Raw genomic sequence first — 25454 nt, forward strand, 5'->3', positions numbered from 1 at the left:
GGAGGAGAGGATCAGACTGCTGGAGGAGAGGGTGAGGGGGATGGAGGAGAGGATCAGACTGCTGGGGGAGAGGGTGAGGGGGATGGAGGAGAGGATCAGACTGCTGGGGGAGAGGGTGAGGGGATGGAGGAGAGGATCAGACTACTGGAGGAGAGGTTGAGGGGGATGGAGGAGAGGATTTTACATTTGGCTAGTAATTCAAAAGGAAATGATCTTAAAATTAAAAAAATGTCCTCCTGTGTGCTACCTATATCCCTCCCTAGAATCACCATACTTTAATGAAGACAGCTTCGCCATCCTGGAGGGGGAAATCAATCATTTCCAGGCCCAGGGACATGTACTAGTCTGTTGTGACCTAAATGCCAGAACCGGAAGAGAACCTGACACCCTCAGCACACAGGGGGACAAACACCTGCCTGCAGGTGACAGCATTCCCTCCCCCATATGCCCCCCTAGACACAACTATGACAACATAACCAACAAAAACGGGTCACAACTCCTGCAGCTCTGTTGCACGCTGGGTATATACATAGTCAATGGTAGGCTTCGAGGGGACTCCTATGGTAGGTACACCTATAGCTCATCTCTTGGCAGTAGTAATGTAGACTACTTTATCACTGACCTCAACCCAGAGTCTCTCAGAGCGTTCACAGTCAGCCCACTGACACCCCTATCAGACCACAGCAAAATCACAGTCTACTTGAACAGAGCAATACTCAATCATGAGGCATCAAAGCCAAAGGAACTGAGTAACATTAAGAAATGCTATAGATGGAAGGAATGTAGTTTGGAAACCTACCAAAAAACAATTAGGAAACAACAAATTCAATCCCTTTTAGACAATTCCCTGGGTAAAATGTTCCACTGTAATAGTGAAGGTGTAAACTTGGCAGTAGAAAATCTAAGCAGTATATTTGACCTCTCATCTTCCCTATCAAATCTAAAAATGTCAAATAGAAAACCAAAGAATATGACTTGGAAAACACGAGTCTACGCCTTCACTATGGTGAATCACTAAAACAATACAGAAATACATATAAAAGAAGGAACAGCGCGTCAGAAATCAGCTCAATGTAATTGAAGAATCCATAGACTAACCACTTCTGGGAAAATTGGAAAACACTAAACAAACAACATGAAGAATTATCTATCCAAAATGGAGATGTCTGGGTAAACCACTTCTCCAAAATGGAGATGTCTGGGTAAACCACTTCTCCAAAATGGAGATGTCTGGGTAAACCACTTCTCCAAAATGGAGATGTCTGGGTAAACCACTTCTCCAAAATGGAGATGTCTGGGTAAACCACTTCTCCAAAATGGAGATGTCTGGGTAAACCACTTCTCCAAAATGGAGATGTCTGGGTAAACCACTTCTCCAAAATGGAGATGTCTGGGTAAACCACTTCTCCAAAATGGAGATGTCTGGGTAAACCACTTCTCCAAAATGGAGATGTCTGGGTAAACCACTTCTCCAAAATGGACATGTCTGGGTAAACCACTTCTCCATAATGGAGATGTCTGGGTAAACCACTTCTCCAAAATGGAGATGTATGGGTAAACCACTTCTCCAAAATGGAGATGTATGGGTAAACCACTTCTCCAAAATGGAGATGTCTGGGTAAACCACTTCTCCAAAATGGAGATGTCTGGGTAAACCACTTCTCCAAAATGGAGATGTCTGGGTAAACCACTTCTCCAAAATGGAGATGTCTGGGTAAACCACTTCTCCAAAATGGAGATGTCTGGGTAAACCACTTCTCCAAAATGGAGATGTCTGGGTAAACCACTTCTCCAAATGGAGATGTCTGGGTAAACCACTTCTCCAAAATGGAGATGTCTGGGTAAACCACTTCTCCAAAATGGAGATGTCTGGGTAAACCACTTCTCCAAAATGGAGATGTCTGGGTAAACCACTTCTCCAAAATGGAGATGTCTGGGTAAACCACTTCTCCAAAATGGAGATGTCTGGGTAAACCACTTCTCCAAAATGGAGATGTCTGGGTAAACCACTTCTCCAAAATGGAGATGTCTGGGTAAACCACTTCTCCAAAATGGAGATGTCTGGGTAAACCACTTCTCCAAAATGGAGATGTCTGGGTAAACCACTTCTCCAAAATGGAGATGTCTGGGTAAACCACTTCTCCAAAATGGAGATGTCTGGGTAAACCACTTCTCCAAAATGGACATGTCTGGGTAAACCACTTCTCCAAATGGAGATGTCTGGGTAAACCACTTCTCCAAAATGGAGATGTATGGGTAAACCACTTCTCCAAAATGGAGATGTATGGGTAAACCACTTCTCCAAAATGGAGATGTCTGGGTAAACCACTTCTCCAAAATGGAGATGTCTGGGTAAACCACTTCTCCAAAATGGAGATGTCTGGGTAAACCACTTCTCCAAAATGGAGATGTCTGGGTAAACCACTTCTCCAAAATGGAGATGTCTGGGTAAACACTTCTCCAAAATGGAGATGTCTGGGTAAACCACTTCTCCAAAATGGAGATGTCTGGGTAAACCACTTCTCCAAAATGGAGATGTCTGGGTAAACCACTTCTCCAAAATGGAGATGTCTGGGTAAACCACTTCTCCAAAATGGAGATGTCTGGGTAAACCACTTCTCCAAAATGGAGATGTCTGGGTAAACCACTTCTCCAAAATGGAGATGTCTGGGTAAACCACTTCTCCAAAATGGAGATGTCTGGGTAAACCACTTCTCCAAAATGGAGATGTCTGGGTAAACCACTTCTCCAAAATGGAGATGTCTGGGTAAACCACTTCTCCAAAATGGAGATGTCTGGGTAAACCACTTCTCCAAAATGGAGATGTCTGGGTAAACCACTTCTCCAAAATGGAGATGTCTGGGTAAACCACTTCTCCAAAATGGAGATGTCTGGGTAAACCACTTCTCCAATCTTTTTGGCTCTATAACAAAGAATAAAGAGCAAAAACAAATACAGGATCAAATACAAATCTTAGAATCAACTATTAAAGACGACCAGAACCCACTGGATTCTCCAATTACCTTGAATGTATATGATGGTGTGAAGAGACATGGACACTTGATACTTTTTTGTTGTTGCATCATTTCCAATCCCCCATATATTTTTTGGGGTAAATATATATATCCATACACACATGCATAAATATACACATATATACATACACATACCTATATAGACATATATACTTTTTAAAAGAATATACCTTTATTATTATTCCCCGCAAACCCTACCGCCGATCCCCCAAACAAATAAACACTTTGGCTTTTACTTTCAATTTATACATCTTATACACATTTTACAGGCGCAATCTATTTTATAAATAGTTATATTTTGTTTGTTTTTAGTCCTTCCTCTATTTCTGATGTCCATCCAGTTTGATTTCTATTTGTAACTGTGCTATTTCACAACAGTTCTGAACCTATATACATTTTACAGATCCCTTATGCCTTACATTGTTTAACATCATCCATTTCGGATTTCTATTTGCCATATATTTTTCAACTGTGCTGTGATGCTTCACAAAATAATTGAACCTTTCTATTCTCATAGGTTCTACAGATCGTAAATTAAAAATATATATTTTTTGCTAAAATAATTATTATATTATTGATTGATTGACTATGGCTTTTCAAATCACCCAGTATTGCTATCTGCAGCGTTAGTTCTAGGTAAATGTTGCTATTCTTCAGCCATTCCTGGACCTGTGACCAAAAACGAGCTACATATGGACCAAACTAAAATACCAAAATAAATTATCTAATGACTCTGCCTCCTCACAGCAGAATCTGTAGAGCTGGGAAGATTGTATCCCCCATATATATAACATTATATTAGTTGCAAGAATGTTGTATAGTAATTTAACCTCTTGAAGCTAGGGGGCACTATTTTTATGTTTGGGGAAATAATGTTCCCAAAGTAAACTGCCTATTTCTCAAGACCAGATGCTAGAATATGCATATAATTGACATATTAGGATGGAAAACACACTAAAGTTTCCAAAACTGTCAAAATATTGTCTGTTAGTATAACAGAACTGATATTGCAGGCGAAACCCTGAGAAAAATCAAACCAGGAAGTGGCCTCTATTTTGAAAACTCCATGTTCCATAGCCTCCCATTTAAAGGGATATCAACCAGATTCCTTTTCCTATCGCTTCCTCAAGGTGTCAACAGTCTTCAGACATAGCTTCAGGCTTTTATTTTGAAAAAATGAGCCAGAACGATAACATCGCGTCAAGTGGTCACATGAGTTTTGCTCACGCAACAGAGTTTGGATAGGTATTGCTTTTCCCTCTCCTACTGTGAAAGACATTTGTGGTTGATATATTATCGATTTATATATTTTTAAAACAACCTGAGGATTGATTATAAAAAACGTTTGACATGTTTCTGTGGACATTACGGATATTATTTGGAATTTGTCTGCATTGTCGTGACCACTCTTTCCTGTGGATTTCTGAACATAACGCGCCAAACAAACGGAGGTATTTTGGATATAAAAATAATTTTTATGGAACAAAAGGAGCATTTGTTGTGTAACTGGGAGTCTCGTGAGTGAAAACATCTGAAGATCATTAAAGGTAAACAATTAATTTGATTGCTTTTCTGATTTTTGTGACCAAGCTACCTGATGCTAAGTGTACTTAATGTTTTGTCATGCGATCAACTGGGTACATCGAAAATCTCTTCCCAACTATTTTGCAATTTACATGGCACAGCTGTCAGTTTTGTGGCCCTTAAATTAAATTTGTATATGTTCTTATTTATCACACTTTTCTTTACCCATTTGTTCTTTAGTACAGGGCCGACATACAAGTTCCTTACTTTTTCCCCTTCTACTTGCCTCTTCCATTTTTGTGATAATGTTGCAATCAATTGGTTGTAATTTTGGGTAGAGCAGACATTTCCATATGTCTGTGTTAGCTGCATGTGTGACATAACTCCACCAGTCCTATTTATGATGTCATTCACTAAAATTATACCTTTTTTTAAAGTTTATTCGAAAAATACTGTTTTTTTTATCAATTAGTATATTTGAATTTAACCACAATATTTGTTGTATTGTTTGTTCTGTCTTTTCAGGTGGATTAAACTGAAATTGCAACCAACTTTCTAAGGCTTGTTTAAAAAATAACTATATTTTGACTATATTATGATTTCCTTTTCAAACAATCGAAAGTGGGCAGGTGTAATCTGAATAAAGGGGAAAAGGCCCTTCCTGAATATAGGATGAGACATTCGTACCAATTTACTGGAGAACCAGTTTGGATTTAAGTATAACTTTTGTATGACTGATGCCTTTAGTGAGAGGTCTAATGCTTTAATATATAAAGCATTAGCATGAAACGAAAAACATATTTTTAAAGTACTTTACTTCCTCTGTCAAAATATAATTTGGTGAATCCATCATTTGTTACAAGTTTTAATTTTAACATTTTTTATTTGTAGCATTTCTATATTGAAGATTGAAAAAGCATTTGGTGTATGTTTTTTCCCTATATTCCATCCAGTTCGCTTGATTTTTTTAAATAGTATATTACACTGGATCTTTCTGGAATAAGTTCCTCCATTTCTTTTTGTTTTTCCTCTAACTTATTCTGTGCCTCTATGGTATCGTTTTTATTGCTATCTAACTGTACTGTTAGTCCTTCAATTTCCTTTGTTAATATGGACTCTTGATCTAAATTGCTTTTGTTTTATAGATGAGTACTGAATTGCATGGCCTCTAAAGGCACATTTAAAAGTGTCCCATACAATAAGGGGATTGGCTGTACCTATGTTATGTCTGAAACAGTCAGTTATAAATTAATCTGTCCTAGTTCTAAACAATTTATCATATAGTAGGCTTTGATTACATGTCCAATATCCTCGCCCATGTGGAAATTCTGTAAGAGTAATATATATGTAAATGATGTGATGATCCGACCGCATTCTGTCCCCTAGCAACACTTTTAAAACTTTTGGTGCCAGAGAGAATGGCATAAGAAAGTAGTCAAGACGACTAGCTTGATTAAGCCTCCGCCAAGTATATCTCACTAGGTCAGGGTATTTAAGTCTCCATATATCCACTAATTCCAATATATCCATGACATTCATGATTTCCTTAAGTGCCTGAGGGTGATAGTTTGTAGTGTGATTTCTTTTCCGGTCCATAGAGCTATATAAGACCGTATTAAAATCTCCCACCATAATAATAGAGTCTAGTGTTAAATTCTTATATTTTCAAAGAAGCTTGGATCATCATTATTCGGACCGTATAGGTTAATAAGCCATATCTGTTTATTGTCCAATAACATATTTAAAATAATCCATCTACCTTGAGGATCTGTTTGAACAATTTACACATTTGGATCAAAAATACTGTTAATTAAAACCATAACCCCTTTTTGAATTTCTTTGCCCATCGGAGAAATATATTTCTCCCCCCCCCAGTTCTTTTTCCACAAAACTTCATCTAAAATTGTTGAATGGGTTTCCTGTAAACAATAGATATTATATTCCTTCTCTTTTAGCCAGGTAAATACTGATCGTCTCTTCTTATTATCTGCTAGGCCATTACAATTGTAACTGGCTATACTTATTTCACCACTTACCATAATGAGACACAACTTTCAATTCTATTTATCAAAATATATGTTTGAAAACGTACCATTAAAAAGTAACATGATGATGGAGTGTCTATGTAGCTGTACCATGAAATGTGCATTGCTACTAAGTAAACCTACAATTGGTCCCTACTATTCCACCTGCTAAAAGCCCCCCTCATCCCGAGCTGGGCCGTCATCCCAATGCCCGACAGACCAGCTCCGACCCCCCTCATCCCATAGCCCTGAACAGACTGGGATCCATCTTTCGAAAAGAGCACACAGTGCCATTTACCGAATTGAAGTAGATCAACTGCCAAATGCCTTTCCATCGCCCTCACCTCGATTTGTATTATATATAGCTGTGGATCATCTTCTATTGTCCCTAACATCTTTTACTCCTTCGCAACAGTTGTGGGATACACACATACACCCACACACACTCAACCCCTTTCCCTCACAACAACCATAGACTCAGATTCTCAACAGTTAACAGTTGCACCATCCTAGAGCCCAACTCAAGAAAGGTCTTGATTTACAAATGCACTTACTGTTGCAGCTGCATGAGAAGGCCTGTAAGACCGTGCAAAATAAATGGGCAGAAATGGAGAGATTTTATGAACCATTGTCACATCCTAGATGATTGAGGTCAAATGTACACCTCTACCCTGAAACACCCACAATACAGTCCCCCGTAGTGACCATATTCCCAAGCATCTCCATGCAGTCAGACTTCTGATTTTGTGCCACCAGGGCCACAATAATATGGCCCCTCTCTGAATGTCCGAGTGTGACCCCCTCCCCATGGGTCACTGCAGCTAGTGTTGCCAGCACTGCCACTGCCTGGGTGGGGGTCACCCCACCGGAATCCCCACCGACTAGGTACAAGGTCATCAAGGTTCTCATTAGCAGCTTTGAGAATGTCCTTGTATATTATGCTCTCCCTTTAGGGGGCTTTGGCTTTGCAGGACCAACCCTGCCAAGCAGGCTCAGAATCTTAAGGGGGCTGTGCTGCTCTTGGTCTCTGACCGCATTTTGGCTGCATACAGACCTCTTACAGCAGGCCCATAAATCAGTTAGGGACTTCTTCTTAGTATCTGGGTCATTCAGGTGGGTGTCTAGGGTATAGGGTTGTGTACCGTACCATTAAATTAGGATCATAAATAAATTATTTATTTATTTATTTTTTAAATGTAGTTCCCCATGATTGCACAATAAATAAATCAAATGTATAATTTATTTTAAAACTGTTCCACCATGATAGGACAATAAATAAATAAGAAGTCTAATTCATTATAAAAGTATATCCGTCATCTGCACAGCATTAAAAGCCCTCTGGGCACAGCAATACATTGGTTCTGGGATATGCAACCATTTCATTACTCACTCAACTTTCCCAAACAGTTGATGTACAGTTGATACTTGCCCATTGATGTTGGGATTTGACTTTACCGTAGGCCTATAGACAGATCTATGGCTTATTCTGTCATGCAGGTGAAAGAGGACCCAAAAGCGACTTAACAGAAACAGAGTTTATTCAAGTCCAAACAGAAAACGACAAATCCTGAATCCTTAACAGGAAATGTCCAAACAGGGAATAACAGAAATCCTCTAGTCTGTAGAGGGGAATAACAGGAGAAGCGGCCACAGACTGCAGGTCGCTTCGGGTAGGCGCAGGCCGTAGCTGACAGAGACACCTGCTCACACGCAGCATCTGATGAAGGCAAAAACACGACAGGACAGGGCGATACACAATCACAGCACGGTGAATTCTAAACAAGGAACCGACGGGACAGGAACGGAACACAAAGGAAGAAATAGGGACTCTAATCAGGGGAAAGGATCGGGAACAGGTGTGGGAAGACTAAATGATGATTAGGGGAATAGGAACAGCTGGGAGCAGGAACGGAACGATAGAGAGAAGAGAGAGCGAGAGAGTGAGAGAGGGAGGGGGAGAGAGAGGGATAGAAAGAGGGAAAGAACCTAATAAGACCAGCAGAGGGAAACGAATAGAATGGGGAGCACAGGGACAAACATGATAATAAATGACAAACATGACAGTACCCCCCCACTCACCGAGCGCCTCCTGGCGCACTCGAGGAGGAATCCTGGCGGCAACGGAGGAAATCATCGATGAGTGAACGGTCCAGCACGTCCCGAGATGGAACCCAACTCCTCTCCTCAGGACCGTAACCCTCCCAATCCACTAAGTATTGGTGACCCCGTCCCCGAGAACGCATGTCCATGATCTTATGTACCTTGTAAATAGGTGCGCTCTCGACAAGGACGGGAGGGGGGAGGGAAGACGAACGGGGTGCGAAGAAAGGGCTTAACACAGGAGACATGGAAGACAGGATGGACGCGACGAAGATGTCGCGGAAGAAGCAGTCGCACAGCGACAGGATTGACGACCTGGGAGACACGGAACGGACCAATGAACCGCGGAGTCAACTTACGAGAAGCTGTCGTAAGAGGAAGGTTGCGAGTGGAAAGCCACACTCTCTGGCCGCAACAATACCTTGGACTCTTAATCCTGCGTTTATTGGCGGCTCTCACAGTCTTCCCCGCAGACAAAGGCAGACCGGTAATGAAGTCTAAGGCGATGTGAGACCATGGTCGAGAAGGAATGGGGAGCGGTCTGAGACGACCGGCAGGAGGAGAGTTACCCGACTTAGTCTGCGCGCAGTCCGAACAAGCAGCCACGAAACGGCGCGTGTCACGCTCCTGAGTCGGCCACCAAAAGCGCTGGCGAATAGACGCAAGAGTGCCTCGAACACCGGGATGACCAGCTAACTTGGCAGAGTGAGCCCACTGAAGAACAGCCAGACGAGTGGAAACAGGAACGAAAAGGAGGTTACTAGGACAAGCGCGCGGCGACGCAGTGTGCGTGAGTGCTTGCTTAACCTGTCTTTCAATTCCCCAGACTGTTAACCCGACAACACGCCCATAAGGAAGAATCCCCTCGGGATCAGTAGAAGCCACAGAAGAACTAAACAGACGGGATAAGGCATCAGGCTTGGTGTTCTTGCTACCCGGACGGTAAGAAATCACAAACTCGAAACGAGCGAAAAACAACGCCCAACGAGCTTGACGGTCATTAAGTCGTTTGGCAGAACGGATGTACTCAAGGTTCTTATGGTCTGTCCAAACGACAAAAGGAACGGTCGCCCCCTCCAACCACTGTCGCCATTCGCCTAGGGCTAAGCGGATGGCGAGCAGTTCACGGTTACCCACATCATAGTTGCGCTCAGATGGCGACAGGCGATGAGAAAAATAAGCGCAAGGATGAACCTTATCGTCAGACTGGAAGCGCTGGGATAGAATGGCTCCCACGCCTACCTCTGAAGCGTCAACCTCGACAATGAATTGTCTAGTGACGTCAGGAGTAACGAGGATAGGAGCGGACGTAAAACGTTCTTTTAGAAGATCAAAAGCTCCCTGGGCGGAACCGGACCACTTAAAACACGTCTTGACAGAAGTAAGAGCTGTGAGAGGGGCAGCAACTTGACCGAAATTACGAATGAAACGCCGATAGAAATTAGCGAAACCTAAAAAGCGCTGCAACTCGACACGTGACCTTGGAACGGGCCAATCACTGACAGCTTGGACCTTAGCGGAATCCATCTGAATGCCTTCAGCGGAAATAACGGAACCGAGAAAGGTAACGGAGGAGACATGAAAAGAGCACTTCTCAGCCTTAACGTAGAGACAATTCTCTAAAAGGCGCTGTAGAACACGTCGAACGTGCTGAACATGAATCTCGAGTGACGGAGAAAAAATCAGGATATCGTCAAGATAGACAAAAACAAAGATGTTCAGCATGTCTCTCAGAACATCATTAACTAATGCCTGAAAAACAGCTGGCGCATTGGCGAGACCGAACGGCAGAACCCGGTACTCAAAATGCCCTAACGGAGTGTTAAACGCCGTTTTCCACTCGTCCCCTCTCTGATGCGCACGAGATGGTAAGCGTTACGAAGGTCCAACTTAGTAAAGCACCTGGCTCCCTGCAGAATCTCGAAGGCTGATGACATAAGGGGAAGCGGATAACGATTCTTAACCGTTATGTCATTCAGCCCTCGATAATCCACGCAGGGGCGCAGAGTACCGTCCTTCTTCTTAACAAAAGAACCCCGCCCCGGCCGGAGAAGAAGAAGGCACTATGGTACCGGCGTCAAGAGACACAGACAAATAATCCTCGAGAGCCTTACGTTCGGGAGCCGACAGAGAGTATAGTCTACCTCGAGGAGGAGTGGTCCCCGGAAGGAGATCAATACTACAATCATACGACCGGTGAGGAGGAAGGGAGTTGGCTCGGGACCGACTGAAGACCGTGCGCAGATCATGATATTCCTCCGGCACTCCTGTCAAATCGCCAGGTTCCTCCTGAGAAGTAGGGACAGAAGAAACGGGAGGGATGGCAGACATTAAACACTTCACATGACAAGAAACGTTCCAGGATAGGATAGAATTACTAGACCAATTAATAGAAGGATTATGACATACTAGCCAGGGATGACCCAAAACAACAGGTGTAAACGGTGAACGGAAAATCAAAAAAGAAATAGTCTCACTGTGGTTACCAGATACTGTGAGAGTTAAAGGTAGTGTCTCAAATTTGATACTGGGAAGATGACTACCATCTAAGGCAAACATGGGCGTAGGCTTGTCTAACGGTCTGAAAGGAATGTTATGTTTCCGAACCCATGCTTCGTCCATGAAACAACCCTCAGCCCCAGAGTCAATCAAGGCACTGCATGTAGCACCCGAACCGGTCCAGCGTAGATGGACCGACATAGTAGTACAAGATCTAGATGAAGAGACCTGAGTAGTAGCGCTCACCAGTAGCCCTCCGCTTACTGATGGGCTCTGGCCTCTTACTGGACATGAATTAACAAAATGTCCAGCAACTCCGCAATAGAGGCACAGGCGGTTGGTGATCCTCCGTTCCCTCTCCTTAGTCGAGATGCGAATCCCTCCCAGCTGCATGGGCTCAGTCTCAAAGCCAGAGGAGGGAGATGGTTGCGATGCGGAGCAGGGAAACACCGTTGATGCGAGCTCTCTTCCACGAGCCCGGTGACGAAGATCTACCCGTCGTTCTATGCGGATGGCGAGAGCAATCAAAGAGTCCACATCTGAAGGAACCTCCCGGGAGAGAATCTCATCCTTAACCACTGCGTGGAGTCCCTCCAGAAAACGAGCGAGCAGCGCCGGCTCGTTCCACTCACTAGAGGCAGCAAGAGTGCGAAACTCAATAGAATAATCCGTTATGGACCGTTCACCTTGGCATAAGGAAGCCAGGGTCCTAGAAGCCTCCCTACCAAAAACTGAACGGTCAAAAACCCGAATCATCTCCTCTTTAAAGTTCTGGAACTTGTTAGAGCAATCAGCCCTTGCCTCCCAGATAGCTGTGCCCCATTCTCGAGCCCGGCCAGTAAGGAGTGAAATGACGTAAGCAACCCGAGCTCTCTCTCTAGAGTATGTGTTGGGTTGGAGAGAGAACACAATCTCACACTGCGTGAGAAAGGAGCGGCACTCAGTGGGCTGCCCGGAGTAACAAGGTGGGTTATTAACCCTAGGTTCTGGAGGCTCGGCAGGCCAGGAAGTAACAGGTGGCACGAGACGTAGACTCTGGAACTGTCCAGAGAGGTCGGAAACCTGAGCGGCCAGGTTCTCCACGGCATGGCGAGCAGCAGACAATTCCTGCTCGTGTCTGCCGAGCATGGCTCCTTGGATCTTGACGGCAGTGTAACGAGCGTCTGAAGTCGCTGGGTCCATTCCTTGGTCGGTTCCTTCTGTCATGCAGGTGAAAGAGGACCCAAAAGCGACTTAACAGAAACAGAGTTTATTCAAGTCCAAACAGAAAACGACAAATCCTGAATCCTTAACAGGAAATGTCCAAACAGGGAATAACAGAAATCCTCTAGTCTGTAGAGGGGAATAACAGGAGAAGCGGCCACAGACTGCAGGTCGCTTCGGGTAGGCGCAGGCCGTAGCTGACAGAGACACCTGCTCACACGCAGCATCTGATGAAGGCAAAAACACGACAGGACAGGGCGATACACAATCACAGCACGGTGAATTCTAAACAAGGAACCGACGGGACAGGAACGGAACACAAAGGAAGAAATAGGGACTCTAATCAGGGGAAAGGATCGGGAACAGGTGTGGGAAGACTAAATGATGATTAGGGGAATAGGAACAGCTGGGAGCAGGAACGAAGAACGAGAGAGTGAGAGAGAAGAGAGAGCGAGAGAGTGAGAGAGGGAGGGGGGAGAGAGGGACAAGATAGAAAGAGGGAAAGAACCTAATAAGACCAGCAGAGGGAAACGAATAGAATGGGGAGCACAGGGACAAGACATGATAATAAATGACAAACATGACATATTCATTCCTATCTGTAATTTATAAGCCATAGAAAAATGACTGTTGAGAATGCACAGGTATAATGACTGTTGAGAATGCACAGGTATAATGACTGTTGAGAATGCACAGGTATAATGACTGTTGAGAATGCACAGGTATAATGACTGTTGAGAATGCACAGGTATAATGACTGTTGAGAATGCACAGGTATAATGACTGTTGAGAATGCACAGGTATAATGACTGTTGAGAATGCACAGGTATAATGACTGTTGAGAATGCACAGGTGTAATGACTGTTGAGAATGCACAGGTATAATGACTGTTGAGAATGCACAGGTATAATGACTGTTGAGAATGCACAGGTATAATGACTGTTGAGAATGCACAGGTATAATGACTGTTGAGAATGCACAGGTGTAATGACTGTTGAGAATGCACAGGTATAATGACTGTTGAGAATGCACAGGTGTAAGTCAATATTATAGAATGTGTCGTATGAGACTCTCTCTTCTTGCTTAGTGGTATTCTCTATGGAATCAGAGGTTGTCTTCCTCTATTCTCTCTAATTCACCCTCCCCCCCACCTCTCTCTCAGACTGCCAGTCGGGCGTGGCTCTCCAAGTGCTGATGGCCCGTTGTCAGGGGAAACGGAGCTGTTTGGTCCGGGCATCCACGCGAGAGTTCGGGGACCCCTGCTACTCTGGCACCAGGAAATACCTCAGTGTCATCTACACCTGTGGTGAGTCTCCAGTTGTACCGGCTGCAGTTCTTTCACACAACACCTAGTCAGCAGTTCCTTATGTGGACACTAGGGGGAGCTGTTCTCTCAAGTTTCATGTTTTATTAGTGGTAGGAGATACATGTAGTATATAAACGAGGGATCATCAACGAGATTCAGCCGAAGCATGGTGTTTTTCTTAAGCAGATGGTCTGGAGGCCGGAACATAATTACAAATAATTTGTAGACTGAAACTTGATCGCAAGAAGCCCAAACAAATGTTTGACTAAAACAGTCCTTTCAAACCTTGCTTTCTGATTGATGGTATACGATCACATATATCTCTCTATTATGCATGGCAACACTGTGGAACATATTTCTTTAATCAGTTGGAGCTGATTGGCTGGTGTTTTTACAGTCTTTTTTGCTAAGAGAATTTGGGGGAACCCTGGTATACACCGTCCAATGAAATTCCTGGTATACACGTCCAATGAAATTCCTGGCATACACCGTCCAATGAAATTCCTGGTATACACCGTCCAATGAAATTCCTGGTATACACCGTCCAATGAAATTCCTGGTATACACCGTCCAATGAAATGTCTGGCATACACCGTCCCATGAAATTTCTGGTATACACCGTCCCATGAAATTCCTGGTATACACCGTCCAATGAAATGCTTACTTGCAGGTTCCTTCTGGACAATGCAACAACAATAATAAATAATAATAGGAACATAAAGTAAATGTCTCAGAAGAACAGAATAAACATGTTAACATCAGTAGAATAAAGGAGGCCCAATTTATAATACAATATTTACACATGTTTGGGGAAGAGGAGATTAGGGAACAATTGTTTAATTTGTGCAGTTTTTAGCAATCGTGTGTGTGTGTGTGTGTGTGTGTGTGTGTGTGTGTGTGTGTGTGTGTGTGTGTGTGTGTGTGTGTGTGTGTGTGTGTGTGTGTGTGTGTGTTGTGTGTGTGTGTGTGCTAAGGTGCGGAAAGCTGGTGCAGGTTGTCAGTCCAGTTCAAGTGTTCAGCAGTCTGATGGCTTGTAGATAGAAAGTGTCTCTGAGCCCGTTGGTATCAGACCTCATGCTCCGTGTGACGGTGTGTGTGTGTGTGTGTTCATCTATGTCGATGTGGGGCTGATGTGGATGGCTGCCTATTGATACAACTACGTATGTGGCCCAAGTTTTTTCCCGGCCTTTTATCACTGTCCGTCTGTCTCTGTCCGTCCGTCCGTCCGTCTGTCCGTCTCTCTCCATCTGTGCGTCTGTCTCTCTCTATATTTATCATGTCTGATGACTGTCTGGTGTTTGTAGGAGTGGTGCTTGACAGTTTAGTTTCTGCTCTCTGTCTCGACGGAAGAGAGACGGGTTTCGTCTCCGTCTATCCAGCCACCACACCCCCAGGCTAATCCTGAGCTGGCACAATATCATTTGTTAACACACACACACACACACACACACACACACACACACACACACACACACACACACACACACACACACACACACACACACACACACACACACACACACACACACACACACACACACACACACACACACACACACACACACACACACACACACACACACACATTGTCCAGATGCCTGCTAATCCAGGGATTGATCCATCAATGCCAGGTTCTGGAGCCTTTCAGACCGGACATGTCAGCTGCGACACACATCACACATACTCACCAACCCCCAACCACCCCAAATGACAATGCGTGTCCACCTAACCCATACACTCACACACAACCCATTAATGCTGATCAACCTCTGTCATGAACCCTGTTTGAATGCTTTACAAGAGTTGTCCAGTATCTATCAGAACAAGAGCTGTCCAGTATTGATCAGAACAAGAGCTGTCCAATATCTGTCAATAGATAAACAGTAGAGATTTACTCCTGACCATGTAGAGTGTGCTCCTGACCAGCTCCAGAGATATAGAGTGTGCTCCTGACCAGCTCCAGAGATATAGAGTGTGCTCCTGACCAGCTCCATAGATATAGAGTGTGCTCCTGACCAGCTCCAGAGATATAGTGTGTGCTCCTGACCAGCTCCAGAGATATAGAATGTGCTCCTGACCAGCTCCAGAGATGTAGTGTGTGTTCCTGACCAGCTCCAGAGATGTAGAGTGTGCTCCTGACCAGCTCCAGAGTGTGCTCCTGACCAGCTCCAGAGATATAGAGTGTGCTCCTGACCAGCTCCAGAGATGTAGTGTGTGCTCCTGACCAGCTCCAGAGTGTGCTCCAGACCAGCTCCAGAGTGTGCTCCCAGACCAGCTCCAGAGATATAGAGTGTGCTCCTGACCAGCTCCAGAGATATAGAGTGTGCTCCTGACCAGCTCCAGAGATGTAGTGTGTGCTCCTGACCAGCTCCAGAGTGTGCTCCAGACCAGCTCCAGAGATATAGTGTGTGCTCCTGACCAGCTCCAGAGTGTGCTCCTGACCAGCTCCAGAGATATATAGTGTGCTCCTGACCAGCTCCAGAGATATAGTGTGTGCTCCTGACCAGCTCCAGAGATATAGTGTGTGCTCCTGACCAGCTCCAGAGATGTAGAGTGTGCTCCTGACCAGCTCCAGAGATGTAGAGTGTGGTCCCGACCAGCTCCAGAGTGTGCTCCTGACCAGCTCCAGAGATGTAGAGTGTGCTCCTGACCAGCTCCAGAGATGTAGTGTGTGCTCCTGACCAGCTCCAGAGATATAGTGTGTGCTCCTGACCAGCTCCAGAGTGTGCTCCTGACCAGCTCCAGAGATATAGAGTGTGCTCCTGACCAGCTCCAGAGATGTAGAGTGTGCTCCTGACCAGCTCCAGAGTGTGCTCCTGACCAGCTCCAGAGATATAGAGTGTGCTCCTGACCAGCTCCAGAGATATAGTGTGTGCTCCTGACCAGCTCCAGAGATATAGTGTGTGCTCCTGACCAGCTCCAGAGATATACAGTGCCTTGCGAAAGTATTCGGCCCCCTTGAACTTTGCGACCTTTTGCCACATTTCAGGCTTCAAACATAAAGATATAAAATTGTATTTTTTTGTGAAGAATCAACAACAAGTGGGACACAATCATGAAGTGGAACGACATTTATTGGATATTTCAAACATTTTTAACAAATCAAAAACTGAAAAATTGGGCGTGCAAAATTATTCAGCCCCCTTAAGTTAATACTTTGTAGCGCCACCTTTTGCTGCGATTACAGCTGTAAGTCGCTTGGGGTATGTCTGTATCAGTTTTGCACATCGAGAGACTGACATTTTTTCCCATTCCTCCTTGCAAAACAGCTCGAGCTCAGTGAGGTTGGATGGAGAGCATTTGTGAACAGCAGTTTTCAGTTCTTTCCACAGATTCTCGATTGGATTCTGGTCTGGACTTTGACTTGGCCATTCTAACACCTGGATATGTTTATTTTTGAACCATTCCATTGTAGATTTTGCTTTATGTTTTGGATCATTGTCTTGTTGGAAGACAAATCTCCGTCCCAGTCTCAGGTCTTTTGCAGACTCCATCAGGTTTTCTTCCAGAATGGTCCTGTATTTGGCTCCATCCATCTTCCCATCAATGTTAACCATCTTCCCTGTCCCTGCTGAAGAAAAGCAGGCCCAAACCATGATGTTGCCACCACCATGTTTGACAGTGGGGATGGTGTGTTCAGGGTGATGCGCTGTGTTGCTTTTACGCCAAACATAACGTTTTGCATTGTTGACAAAAAGTTCAATTTTGGTTTCATCTGACCAGAGCACCTTCTTCCACATGTTTGGTGTGTCTCCCAGGTGGCTTGTGGCAAACTTTAAACGACACTTTTTATGGATATCTTTAAGAAATGGCTTTCTTCTTGCCACTCTTCCATAAAGACCAGATTTGTGCAATATACGACTGATTGTTGTCCTATGGACAGATTCTCCCACCTCAGCTGTAGATCTCTGCAGTTCATCCAGAGTGATCATGGGCCTCTTGGCTGCATCTCTGATCAGTCTTCTCCTTGTATGAGCTGAAAGTTTAGAGGGACGGCCAGGTCTTGGTAGATTTGCAGTGGTCTGATACTCCTTCCATTTCAATATTATCGCTTGCACACTGCTCCTTGGGATGTTTAAAGCTTGGGAAATCTTTTTGTATCCAAATTCGGCTTTAAACTTCTTCACAACAGTATCTCGGACCTGCCTGGTGTGTTCCTTGTTCTTCATGATGCTCTCTGCGCTTTTAACGGACCTCTGAGACTATCACAGTGCAGGTGCATTTATACGGAGACTTGATTACACACAGGTGGATTGTATTTATCATCATTAGTCATTTAGGTCAACATTGGATCATTCAGAGATCCTCACTGAACTTCTGGAGAGAGTTTGCTGCACTGAAAGTAAAGGGGCTGAATAATTTTACACGCCCAATTTTTCAGTTTTTGATTTGTTAAAAAAGTTTGAAATATCCAATAAATGTCATTCCACTTCATGATTGTGTCCCACTTGTTGTTGATTCTTCACAAAAAAATGCAGTTTTATATCTTTATGTTTGAAGCCTGAAATGTGGCAAAAGGTCTCAAAGTTCAAGGGGGCCGAATACTTTCGCAAGGCACTGTAGAGTGTGCTCCTGACCAGCTGCAGAGATAGTGTGTGCTTAGGTATGGTGGGAAAATATTGAAGGAAAATAAATAATGGAGTAGGCATAATGTAGGGAAATGGATGGAGAGAAGGTGTGTGTGTGTGTGTTTCAAATCAAATCAAATTTTATTTGTCACATACACATGGTTAGCAGATGTTAATGCGAGTGTAGCGAAATGCTTGTGCTTCTAGTTCCGACAATGCAGTAATAACCAACAAGTAATCTAGCTAACAATTCCAAAACTACTACCGTATAGACACAAGTGTAAGGGGATAAGAATATGTACATAAAGATATATGAGTGAGTGATGGTACAGAGCGGCATAGGCAAGATACAGTAGATGGTATGGAGTGCAGTGTGTGTGTGTGTGTGTGTGTGTGTGTGTGTGTGTGTGTGTGTGTGTGTGTGTGTGTGTGTGTGTGTGTGTGTGTGTGTGTGTGTGTGTGTGTGTGTGTGTGTGTGTGTGTGTGTGTGTGTGTGTGTGTGTGTGTGTGTTGATGCAGGGTGTGTAGTGCAGGGGAGTCTTTTGGCAAGGAGAAATCCTTCTATCTGTAGTGGAATGCAGTGTTTTCCATTAGCGACTGTTGTCGTCTGAGCAGGTTTCAGACTCATTTTCAGCCAACTACTTTTTCCACTTCATATTAACTAGTCTACTTTTCAATTAAAATTTTCAGTTCGCTGGTACGTCGAGCCCTCTCCTGCCGGGTTTGAACGATAAGTACCTTCTCGCGATCTATTGACATGATAGGTGCCTGTCGGTCACAAAGCGTACAATGACAGGGAAACACAGTCTGCTGTCTGTCCCGCCTCCCGGTACAATTTTTGCACCCTGGGCTTGGTTGCAGTCAAATTTCTTTACATGGAGGGGAGAGAGCATGATGCTTGTCAATTTGCAGGTCCCATGTAATGTGGGTTGAGCAGGAATCTACTTAGCCTAATTATGGTTTTCTGGCACATAATGTTTTTTTTTTTTTGCGTGTTTCTCAGAGCCAGCCACACGGAGTCGTGGCGCATAGGCTATTTACTGTGCTTTGATTGACAACTGAATAGCAAGTGTTAAATAGTTCATAAAAGGTGTCAAACTGACTGAATAAAGTCAATCTCAGAAAACTCTTTGCCATTTATAAATCATGCAATGTGGTTATATGTCTATGGTATCACAGTGGGAGAAGTAAACCATAGGATTTCCTAGGTTTCCTTTCCTAGGATGTCTGGGCTTGCCTAACCTAAACTAGCAGACGTAAAAGAAATGTCTGAAACTAGATCCACTACATACTGGTCTTCACGAGAAGAAAAATAACTGTCGGAAGTTCTCTTCTGCAATGTTCAACCAATCCAGTAAATGTGGAGGAGGAGTTAAGATGGAGTGTCACGTTGTTAACCACCAAATGTGGGAAGTCGCATCACAGCTCTCTCTTAATATTCCCTGAAAATCGGAACTTCCGGTTGTCGGGGACTCTGCAGAGGCTTGAGCAGACAGCAACCACGTTTACATGAGCACAGTATACTGGATAGTCGCTTATATCCCGCTTATGGTCATATTCAGGATAAACTGTTTACATGCACCATTGATATCCCACTCATGAGTATCCCTGTATCCATGAATAAACACAATATTCCTCATTGAAGTTCATATGGATTAAATGGAATAGTAACTGAAAGATGGATGCAAGCGGAACCCCTCGACAACATTCCGCTGAAAAGGCAGCACGCAAAATTCAAAAATCTATTTTTTAAATATGTAACTTTCATATATTCACAAGTGCAATACACCAAATTAAAGCTTAACTTCTTGTTAATCTACCCAATTTCAAAAAGGCTTTACAGCAAAAGCAAACCATATGATTATGTTAGGTCAGATCCGAGACACAAAAACACATACATCCATTTTCCAGCCTAAGAGAGGAGTCACAAAAAGCAGAAATAGAGATAAAATTAATCACTAACCTTTGATGATCTTCATCAGATGGCACTCATAGTACTTCATGTTACGCAATACATGTATGTTTTGTTCCATAAAGTTCATATTTATATCCAAAGATCTCAGTTTACATTGGCCGTTATTGTTCAGTAATGTTGTGCCTCAAAAACATCCGTCAAATTTGCAGAGAGCCACATCAATTTACAGAAATAGTCATCATAAACTTTACTATAAGATACAAGTGTTATGCACAGAATTAGAGATATACTTCTCCTTAATGCAACCGCTGTGTCAGATGTTTTTAAAAACTTTACGGAGAAAGCAAACCATGCAATAATCTGAGTACAGTGCTCAGACAACAAAACAAGCCATACAGATATCCAACATGTTGTGGAATCAACAGAAGTCAGAAATAGCGTTATAAATATTCACTTACCTTTGATCTTCATCCGAATGCACTCCCAGGAATCCCAGTTCCACAATAAATGTTTGATTTGTTCGATAAAGTCCATAATTTATGTCCAAATACCTCCTTTTGTTAGCGTGTTCAGTTCACAAATCCAAACTCACAACGCGGGGGCAGGTCCAGGCAAAAGTTCAGAAGAAAAGTCATATTACTGTTCGTAGAAACATGTCAAACAAAGTATAGAATCAATCTTTAGGACGTTTTTATCATAAATCTTCAATAATGTTCCAACGGGAGAATTTCTTTGTCTGCAGAAATGCAATGGAACACAAGCTAACTCTCACGTGAGCGTGCATGATCAGCTCATGCCACTCTGGCAGACCTCTGACTCATTCAGCTCCCATTCCCCCCATCTCAGTAGAAGCATCAAACAAGGTTCTACAGACTGTTGAAGCCTTAGGGAGTGCAATATGACCCCATAGACACTGTATATTGGAAAGGCAATGAGTTGAAAAACTACAAACCTCAGATTTCCCACTTCCTAGTTGGATTTGTCTTAGGTTTTCGCCTGCCATATGAGTTCTGTTATACCCACAGACATCATTCAAACAGTTTTAGAATCGTCAGAGTGTTTTCTATCCAAATCTACTAATAATATGCATATATTAGCAACTGGGCCTGAGTAGCAGGCAGTTTACTCTGGGCACGCTTTTCATCCAGACGTGAAAATGCTGCCCCCTATCCCAAACAGGATATCTTCTAACATAGAATAATATAATATTAACTGTAGGTCTATAACATCTAACATATAATATAATATTAACTGTAGGTCTATAACCTCTAACATATAGAAAAATATAATATTAACTGTAGGTCTATAACCTCTAACACATAATATAATATTAACTGTAGGTCTATAACCTCTAACATGTAGAATAATATAATATAAACTCCTGCAGAATTATGCATTTCTTACAGTAAAATTATACAACAAATGTTCAATTTGTCTCAGGAACAGGAGTGGAGAACTACGATTTCTTTCTTTCAGCATTGAATGTGTGGGTAATGTGTTATCTTTGACACTGTTATGCAAGCAGACAGTATTTCAACCACATAGTGATGACCAACTGAAGACTTGTTTTCATCCTTCTCTAAGCTTGTTATTTCCTTAAAACCCATCAAACTGATGTCATTTGGACATTTTGCACAGCACCAATCTTTCCACTGTTTTGAAGTTATTGCATTTTCCCCCCGGTCCCTAAACGAAACAGACAACTTTACCGGTGTTAACTATAATACTAATGCATTCATTCTATCGATGTAAGACATTATTCTGGTGAGGACTACTGTAATTATTCTTCTGGGGCAACAGGTTAGGCTATGACATAAGAGAAGCTGCATGTTTTTAACTCTAGTTGACAAACAAATGGCCTACCGAATGTCAGAAGCTACACTAAACAAAAAATAAATGTAACATGTAAAGTGTTATTTCTCTCAAATGTTGTGCACATGTTTGTTTACATCTGTGTTAGTGAGCATTTTGTTCTTTGCCAAGATAATCCATCCATCTAACAGGTGTGGCATATCAAGAAGCTGATTAAACAGCATGACCATTACACAGGTGCACCTTGTGCCGGGGACAATAGAAGGCCACTCTAAAAGGAGATTCTCTGGACTGATGAAACCAAGATGGCCTGATTGCCAAGCGTCATGTCTGGAGAAAACCGGGCACCCTCCCTACCATTAAGCAACGCTGCTGAGTTTTTCACGCTCAACAGTTTCCCATGTGTATCAAGAATGATCCACCACCCAAAGGACATTGAGCCAACTTGACACAACTGCATTAACATGGGCGGGTATTCTTGTGGAGCGCTTTTGACACCTTGTAGAGTCCATGCCCCAATGAATTGAGGCTATTTTGAGGGCAAAATGGGGTGCAATTCAGTATTAGGAAGGTGTTTCTAATGTTTTGTACAATTAGTGTATATGGAAGAAGTTTAGTGCCAAACAAATCAGTAAAATATGGGTAAACAATTATTATTATTTGGTATCTTTCTTATACTGTATCGCTCCGAAATAGGACAGAAACTTTAAAATGTTTTGGGGACAATCTGTTTTTCCATGTATGTATCTGGTATTCAATGGGCTAATAGCAGTAAGACAAAATGTAATGTTTCATCAAATACTTGCTTAATTCATTTTTTTGATACCTAATGGGGTCCTAAAATTCAATATCAAATAGCTAAATTATCTTTGGTGTGACCATCTTAAAACAATTCCATATGACGTTAGCAGTAAAACTATAAATACAACTTAATAAGACTTCTTGGTAACAATTAAGTACTTTACTGTGATTGTTGCCAATGAAATGGTCAAAAAGAAAATAGCTTCTTAGCAAAGAGCCATTTATCAAGCAAGAATTCTGCTAGGACTGTCTGGGAGTGGTCTGAGTTGGGATGGGAAAACTTCAAACTAGCTGTTATTGGCAGAGAGGTTTGGAACTCTTTCTTGTTGGTCTATTAACTAATTTACTTCCTGGTGATGTCACCAGGTAGGCCAAAACTACATCCCACCAAACAGCTTTTACACTAAAAGGGCATCATCATCATTTTCAGAATTTCACAATATTATTTCAACCTCATTATGTACTGTGGAAATTTGACTGCACTGTGCCTTTGATCTCAAGATAAGACATATTGAAGATTAAACATGTTTTATGTTTTCTTACTTACAAAATTGTCTTGATCACTCCTGAGGGAATAGACTCACTCCTTAGCAATAACAAAGCCGTAAATGGCCTGGAATGAGTCATCAGTCTCCCCACAGATCACACACCCACACACACACACTTCCTGTCCCAGATCTCCCCTTCACACAAGGTGACCCTTTTTGGTTCTATGTAGCAACCCTTTCTTCTAGCATATACCTTACACCAGTATAACCACCTCATCTAGTTCCCTGGGTCCATATTCTCCAGTCCTGAGCCCGTAGGCCTTAGTCTCTAGCGTTAACCATCAGCCTTAGTCTCTACGCTAACCTCCAGCCTGGAGGCCTTAGTCTCTAGCGCTAACCTTCAGCCTTAGTCTCTGGTGCTAACCTCCAGCCTGGAAGCCTTAGTCTCTGGCGCTAACCTCCAGCCTGGAGGCCTTATTCTCTGGCGCTAACCTCCAGCTTGAGGTTTTAGTCTCTGGTGCTAACCTCCAGCCTGGAGGCCTTACTCTGGTGCTAACCTTCAGCCTTAGTCTCTGGCGCTAACCTCCAGCCTGGAGGCCTTAGTCTCTGGCGCTAACCTCCAGCTTGAGGTTTTAGTCTCTGGTGCTAACCTCCAGCCTTAGTCTCTGGTGCTAACTTCCAGCCTGGATGCCTTAGTCTCTGGTGCTAACCTCCAGGCTGGAGGTTTTAGTCTCTGGCGCTAACCTCCAGCCTGGAGGTCTTAGTCTCTGGTGCTAACCTCCAGCCTTAGTCTCTGGTGCTAACCTCCAGCCTGGATGCCTTAGTCTCTGGTGCTAACCTCCAGGCTGGAGGTTTTAGTCTCTGGCGCTAACCTCCAGCCTGGAGGTCTTAGTCTCTGGTGCTAACCTCCAGCCTGGGGTCCTTAGTCTCTGGTGCTAAACTCCAGCCTGAAGGCCGTAGTCTCTGGTGCGAACCTCCAGCCTTAGTCTCTGGTGCTAACCTCCAGCCTGTAGGCCTCAGTCTCTGGTGCCAACCTCCAGCCTTAGTCTCTGGCGCTAACCTCCAGCCTGTAGTCCTCAGTCTCTGGTGCTAACTCCAGCCTGTAGGCCTCAGTCTCTGGTGCTAACCTCCAGCCTTAGTCTCTGGTGCTATCCTCCAGCCTTAGTCTCTGGTGCTAACCTCCAGCCTTAGTCTCTGGTGCTAACCTCCAGCCTTAGTCTCAGGTACTAACCTCAATCTTTAGTCTCTGGTGCTAACCTCCAGCCTTAGTCTCAGGTACTAACCTCAAGCTTTAGTCTCTGGCGCTAACCTCCAGCCTGGACGCCTTAGTCTCTGGCGCTAACCTCCAGCTTGAGGTTTTAGTCTCTGGTGCTAACCTTCAGCCTTAGTCTCTGGTGCTAACTTCCAGCCTGGAGGTTTTAGTCTCTGGCGCTAACCTCCAGCCTGGAGGTCTTAGTCTCTGGTGCTAACCTCCAGCCTTAGTCTCTGGTGCTAACCTCCAGACTGGATGCCTTAGTCTCTGGTGCTAACCTCCAGGCTGGAGGTTTTAGTCTCTGGCGCTAACCTCCAGCCTGGAGGTCTTAGTCTCTGGTGCTAACCTCCAGCCTGGAGGCCTTAGTCTCTGGTGCTAACCTCCAGCCTTAGTCTCTGGTGCTAACCTCCAGCCTGGATGCCTTAGTCTCTGGTGCTAACCTCCAGGCTGGAGGTTTTAGTCTCTGGCGCTAACCTCCAGCCTGGAGGTCTTAGTCTCTGGTGCTAACCTCCAGCCTGGGGGCCTTAGTCTCTGGTGCTAAACTCCAGCCTGAAGGCCGTAGTCTCTGGTGCAAACCTTCAGCCTTAGGCTCTGGCGCTAACCTCCAGCCTGTAGGCCTCAGTCTCTGGTGCCAACCTCCAGCCTTAGTCTCTGGCGCTAACCTCCAGCCTGTAGTCCTCAGTCTCTGGTGCTAACCTCCAGCCTGTAGGCCTTAGTCTGTGGTGCTATCCTCCTGACTTAGTATCTGGTGCTAACCTCCAGCCTTAGTCTCTGGTGCTAACCTCCAGCCTTAGTCTCAGGTACTAACCTCAAGCTTTAGTCTCTGGTGCTAATCTCCAGCCTGGAGGCTGCTCCTTTCTCCAGTTCCCCACTCAGTCCTCACCCAAGGCCCCCCACTCCCCTTCTCTCCTCTGTCTGATCTTGTCT

General features: G+C 43.8%; 1 protein-coding gene across 1 annotated transcript in view; it reads left to right on the forward strand.

Annotated features, from left to right (window-relative positions):
* LOC123990541 (protein eva-1 homolog A-like) overlaps positions 1-25454 on the forward strand; it is a 185404-nt gene that overhangs the window by 81729 nt on the left and 78221 nt on the right. Inside the window, exon 5 of the mRNA XM_046291131.1 lies at positions 13548-13691. Within this exon, the coding sequence (XP_046147087.1) occupies positions 13548-13691 (144 nt within the window). The remainder of the gene's footprint in view (positions 1-13547; positions 13692-25454) is intronic.

This window comes from Oncorhynchus gorbuscha, linkage group LG12, assembly GCF_021184085.1.
Source record: "Oncorhynchus gorbuscha isolate QuinsamMale2020 ecotype Even-year linkage group LG12, OgorEven_v1.0, whole genome shotgun sequence".
NCBI classification, from domain to species: domain Eukaryota; kingdom Metazoa; phylum Chordata; class Actinopteri; order Salmoniformes; family Salmonidae; genus Oncorhynchus; species Oncorhynchus gorbuscha.